Raw genomic sequence first — 5,440 nt, 5'->3', positions numbered from 1 at the left:
TCCAAGGAGCTGGGGCAGCAAGTGGTGCGCAGCCTGCGGCAGCTGGCAGCTTTCTGTGCCCGCGATGTGCGGGTGGCCGACCTCTGCGCCCAGACCGACCTCGCCGCCCAGCGGTAAGCTCACCCCAAAACCACTCCCCACCCACCAGCCCCAGAGGCCTGGGTCCCCCCGGCAAGCGGTGGGGGGTGGACGAGAGAGGTGGGTGATGCCGTGTGTCGCCAGGCCAGTGCTGATGGAGAAGCCGGATGTGGTGGTGGGCACGCCGGGGCGGGTGCTGGCACACCTCAGCGCCCGCAGCCTGAGCCTGCGGGACTCGCTGGAGCTGCTGGTGCTGGATGAGGCTGACCTGCTGCTCTCCTTCGGCTTCGGCGAGGACATCAAGTCCCTGCTGTGGTGAGGGGCACCCCGGCGTGGGGGGGCACTGTAGGGGTCCTGGGGGGGCACTGCCAGGGTTGGAGGACGCGGGGGGCACAGCCAGGGGCTTGGGGGCACTGAGGGTTTGGGTGGGACTTTTGCGGCTGGAGGACATAGGGGGTACAGCCAAGATTTTGGGGGACAGTGATGGGGCTGGGGAGGACACTGAGGATTTTGGGGGTCAGTGCCACGGCTGGGGGGCACTGCTGGGGTTGGAGGACATGGGGAGTACAGCTAGAGGTTTGGGGGGCACTGCTGGAAGTAGAGGACATGGGGGGCACAGCCAGGGGTTTGGGGCCACTGCCAGGGCTGCAGAGCACAGGGGGGCTGGAAGACACGGGGGGCACAGCCAGGGCAGGACAACATGGGTGGCCACTTGCAGAGCTGGGGGACGTTTGGGGTGCCTTGCCAGGGCTGAGGGGTGCAGTGGGGCTCAAGAGGGGGAAACCGGGTATTGCCAGCTCTGGTGCCAAGGGTTATGGGGGGCTGGCACTGAGCCTCCCCCTGCCCTGCGCCCCCCCAGCCACCTCCCCAAGATCTACCAGGCGATGCTCATGTCGGCCACCTTCAGCCCCGATGTGGAGGCCCTCAAGGAGCTGGTGCTGCACAACCCGGTGAGTGGGCACTTGGGGGGGCACGGGGAGAGGTTTAGGGTGTCCGGGGGGGGGGTACGAGGGGAGATTTGGGGGGTGCAGAGTGGGCACAGAGGTGGGGAGACAGCGGGAGTTGGGAATGCAGCACCCACAGGGGCACATTTTGGGGGACATACAGGGTACAGCAGACACGGGCGCACCAGCAGGTGGAGGGGGGTGGGGGCACGACAGGCCCATGCCCACGTCCCCCCAACCCTGTCACGGTGCGTGCAGGTGACGGTGCGCCTGCCGGAGCCGCAGCTACCCAGCAGCTCCCAACTGCGGCAATTCGTGGTGCACTGCGGCACGGAGGAGGACAAGTTCCTGCTGCTCTGCGCCCTGCTGAAGCTGAGGCTGCTGCGGGGCCGGGCCCTGCTCTTCGTGGGCACCCTCGCTCGCTGCTACCGCCTCAAGCTCTTCCTCGAGCAGTTTGGCATTCCTGCCTGCGCCCTTAATTCCGAGCTGCCGGCCCGCTCCCGGTAACCCCCAAGGGGACGGTGGGGTGCTCAGCTGGGTGAGGGTACCCCTGGGGTGGTGCGGAGGAGGGTAAAGGGGAAAGCGGGGTGTCCACGAAGGGCCCAGGGGGTGACGGGGTGCCCCCAGGGAGCAGGGTGGCTGCTGAGGGCTTGTGGAAAAAGGTGAGGGGCAGCTTTGGGTCGGGGGAAAGCGGGGTGCTCCCTGGGGACAAGGGGTGCCCGAGGGCATCTCGGGTGAGCTAAGGGGTGCCCGGGGAAATAGGGTGTCCTTGGGGTGCCAGGGGAAATGCCCGTGGGGGTAAGGATGACCTGGGGGGGTCCCAGGAGGGTGCAGGGTGCCCGTGGAAGAAGGGCAGGGGTACCTGTGGGTTTGGGGCAGGGGGGCGGACACCAGAGAGGGGTGCCCATGGTGGGGATGCTGACGGGCACCCGCTTTGTCCCCAGGTGTCACGTCATCACCCAGTTCAACCGGGGCATCTACGACTACATCGTGGCCACCGACGAGGAGGCGCCGGCGGTGCCTGCAGAGCAGCCCCCACGCAAGAAGCGCAGGGGTGCTGCCCAGAGGTGAGTCCCGTGGGTGCCGCTGTGATACCAGGGCGATGTCCTGCTGTGGCCAGGGAGGGCTCAGGCCAGGGAAGGTCACCCAGCGCTGTGGGGGTGCTTCTGCCTGGGGTGTCCCTGTCCCCACCAAGGTCCTGTGCCCAGAGGAGGTCCCTGTGCCCGCGGGGATGTCCCTGTCCCCAGGGGTTTCCCCGTGCCCACCATGTCCCCAAGGCGGGGGAGACAGTTCTCTTGCCCAGGGGGGTTTATGCCTCGTGCCCGTGTGCGTGTCTGCCCAAGGGAGGTCCCTGTGCCCAGCGTGTCCCCTTCTTTGTGGGGGTCTCCTTGCCCTGTCCCCGTGGCTCTGGGGTCATCGTGCCCAGGGTGTCCCTGTGCCTGTGTGGGTGTTGGTACCCAGCGTGTCCTCGTACCCATGGGGATCCCCTTGCCCGGGGTGTCCCCATGTCCTTAGGGGTCTCCGAGCCACCCCAACACCTTGTGTGTGTGTGCGTCCCCAAGCAAGGGCAAGGACCCGGAGTACGGCGTCGCGCGGGGCATCGACTTCCAAAACGTGGCCGCCGTCATCAACTTTGATGTACCGCCGACGGTTGAGTCCTACATCCACCGCGTGGGCAGGTACGTGGGGACACGGGGAGGGGACGTGGCGGTGCCCGCGGTGGCTGGCGGCCCCCTCGGGTGGCCGTCCCACCGCCGCGTCCCCTCCGTGCCCGCAGGACGGCCCGCGCCGACAACCCCGGCACGGCGCTAACCTTCGCACTGCCCGAGGAGCAGGATGCCCTGGCCCAGATCGAGGACACGCTCGCTGGAGGTCGGGGGGACACCGTGTCGCTTCGGGGAGGGGGACGGGGGGGGCAGCGGGTGCTAAGGGACGTCGGAGGGCTGCGGGGTGTCGGGAGCGAGGGTGGGGGTGACCCCACGTGTCCCCGTGTGTCCCCAGAGAATGGCGAGTCGATGCTGCAGCCCTACAAGTTCTCCACGGAGGAGATCGAGGGACTGCGCTACCGCTGCCGGGTAGGTGGGCAGTGGGCAATCCCGGGGAGGGGGTGCCAGTGGTACCAGCTGGCGGGAGGGTGCCAGGCTCTGACACCCCATGTCCCCCACTCCCAGGACGCCATGCGCTCCGTCACCAAGCAGGCGGTGAAGGAGGCCCGGCTGCGGGAGATCAAGGATGAGCTGCTCAACTCAGAGAAGCTCAAGGTAAGCCCCGCTCTGGTTCCCGGCGGGCTCGGGGCTGCCCGAGGGGCAGAGGGCAGCATCCTGGGGGTCTGCAGGTGTGGGGTGGGTACCGGGCGCTGCCAGCCCCCCCAATTCTCCGCCCCCAGGCGTACTTCGAGGACAACCCCCGCGACCTGCACGTCCTGCGCCACGATAAGCCCCTGCACCCTGCCATCATCAAGCCTCACCTCCGCAACGTGCCTGACTACCTGGGTATGTCCCTGTGCCCGCTGGCCGGCACTGGTTTTGGGGGAGAAAAGGAGTGGGATTTGGGACCCTGGGTGGTGACAGCGGCGTAGAGGCAAAATGGTGCCTGGGGGTGACGTTGTGGGGGGACAGGGATGTCCCTGGGGCCACCGGCACCCTCTCACCCGCTGCTCTCTGCCCGCAGTGCCCCCCAGCCTCCGCGGCATCGCCAAACCCCACCTCAAGAAGCGCAAGTGTCTGCGGCTGCGCCACGCTGGTGCCAACCGTCGGGGCGGCTCGACGGTGAGTGCGGAACGAGCAGGGAGGGACCCCCCACACACACATCCCCCTCGCTGCCAGGGGGTCCAACGCTGCTTTTCTTTCCTCCCCCACCTCCAGTCCCGCGGCACCGGCAACCCACTGCAGAGCTTCAAGTACGCCCGACGCCGTGCCAAGCGCCCGGCTGCACCGCCCTCCTGAGCTTCCCCCGGTGCCCCACGGACTCTGCCTGCTCCAGGGAGGGGGCACCGCGGCCGCCTCGCAGCCCACCCAGCCGAGGAACGGGGTATCTCCGTGCCGTACCCTGCGGGGCGGCCGTGCCCAATAAAGGTGCCAACGGACTGTCCCAGCTGTGTGCCGTGTTGTGCTGTCACCTTGCCGGGCGCTTCTTCTTGCCGGCCTGCGTGTGGTGCCCCCACCGGCTACGTGACAGGGGAAGGTTGGTGACGCAGGGGTGGGAAGCGGTGTCTCTGGTTGATGCCGGGCAAAGGTGCCAGGGCGTTATCGCCCCCCCCCTTATCGAGGCCAAGGCTGTACAAGGGCCATAAATCGGGGCAAGGACACAGTGGGGGCGTGGCACTGCCAGCTTTGGGGGGCTCGGGTCCCCCCAAGCGCCCCACCACCCCTGTGCCGACGTTGCCGTGAGCCTGGTAGCCTGGCACGTCTCTCCCCAGAGCTGGCACCGTGCCTTGGGCAGCACGCGGCTTGCGTGCTGCCTGCTCGCCCCGGCCGGGTGCCTCCTGGGGTGCCCAGGTTCACCCAGCCCTGCCCCGTGGCATACGAGGCAGGCGTTACCCCTCGGAGTGCCTGAAACCACCCGCCAAGGCATCTTATCAGGGTTATGGCGTCTTATCCGGGGCCACAGCTCTGGTCCAAGGCTGCATGCTGGTCCTGAACCATTCCTGACACTGGGGCAGAGGGCTCTAGCAGCGGCACCCTTCCGTGGGCACGGCAGCCCTGCTTCAGTAACAGCTTTGCTAACAGTGGAGGTTTTGCTGCCCACGCGGCGTGGGGAGGGAGACAGTTTCTCTTGCCCCTCGCTGCTAGTGGCCTGGCGCGTGCCACCGTGGCACTGCCGAGGCGCCTGTCTCTCCAGCGCTAGGCTGGTGGGATGCGTTTCCCACAGTTGGCACCATGACCGGCATGGCCTCTCTGCTTCCTTCTCCACCCTGCGAAACCCACAACCCCGCGGGGCATCCTGGGTGGGCACGGCTCCAAAACTTCCCTCTTTTCCCCCTCAAAACAAGGCTCTGCCGGGGAAGCGGGGTGCCTCCTCCTCAGGCAGGGGTGCCCCATGGCACCTCCCCAGCAGGGATGTGTCAGCTATCGATCAGAGTTAATGATCACAAGGGCTTTACAGCTCCGGCGAGGGCTGATTGGCTTCGGCGTCGTCAGGCCAGAAGACCTCACTGGCGGGCAACCGCCCAGGGGATACAGGGTCTTATAGGAGCCGGGAGAAGCTGGCGGCACCCTTTTGCCCAGGATGCCGGGCTCTGCCGCGCTGGCCGGCGTGGTGCTCGGCACCTTCCTAGCGCTGGTAGGTGCCTGGGGGTTGGCACGGCCGAGCCGGAGGGGTGCCAGGGGCCGGGCCGTGGTGACCGCTGGTGGCAAAGCTGTGGCAGCGCCTATGGGGTGAGGCTTGGAGGGGCCGGGGGTGGCAGAACCGGGGGGGGG

General features: G+C 67.8%; 2 protein-coding genes across 2 annotated transcripts in view; both read left to right on the top strand.

Annotated features, from left to right (window-relative positions):
* Positions 1-3,977, top strand: part of DDX56 (DEAD (Asp-Glu-Ala-Asp) box helicase 56) — a 5,053-nt gene extending 1,076 nt beyond the window's left edge. Inside the window, exons 2-13 of the mRNA XM_010563010.1 lie at positions 7-113; positions 223-393; positions 938-1,028; positions 1,281-1,525; positions 1,967-2,089; positions 2,585-2,701; positions 2,800-2,894; positions 3,024-3,097; positions 3,194-3,283; positions 3,409-3,514; positions 3,693-3,790; positions 3,887-3,977. Of these exons, the coding sequence (XP_010561312.1) occupies positions 7-113; positions 223-393; positions 938-1,028; positions 1,281-1,525; positions 1,967-2,089; positions 2,585-2,701; positions 2,800-2,894; positions 3,024-3,097; positions 3,194-3,283; positions 3,409-3,514; positions 3,693-3,790; positions 3,887-3,967 (1,398 nt within the window). The 3' untranslated portion in view covers positions 3,968-3,977. The remainder of the gene's footprint in view (positions 1-6; positions 114-222; positions 394-937; positions 1,029-1,280; positions 1,526-1,966; positions 2,090-2,584; positions 2,702-2,799; positions 2,895-3,023; positions 3,098-3,193; positions 3,284-3,408; positions 3,515-3,692; positions 3,791-3,886) is intronic.
* A 1,272-nt stretch (positions 3,978-5,249) lies between these two features.
* NPC1L1 (NPC1-like 1) overlaps positions 5,250-5,440 on the top strand; it is a 6,757-nt gene continuing 6,566 nt past the window's right edge. The window contains exon 1 of the mRNA XM_010563009.1: positions 5,250-5,303. Within this exon, the coding sequence (XP_010561311.1) occupies positions 5,250-5,303 (54 nt within the window). The remainder of the gene's footprint in view (positions 5,304-5,440) is intronic.

Source organism: Haliaeetus leucocephalus, unplaced genomic scaffold, assembly GCF_000737465.1.
Source record: "Haliaeetus leucocephalus isolate CR32 unplaced genomic scaffold, Haliaeetus_leucocephalus-4.0 Scaffold162, whole genome shotgun sequence".
Lineage (NCBI taxonomy): Eukaryota > Metazoa > Chordata > Aves > Accipitriformes > Accipitridae > Haliaeetus > Haliaeetus leucocephalus.
The sequence above is the reverse complement of the archived record's forward strand: the minus strand, read 5'-3'. Positions and strand labels throughout refer to the sequence as shown.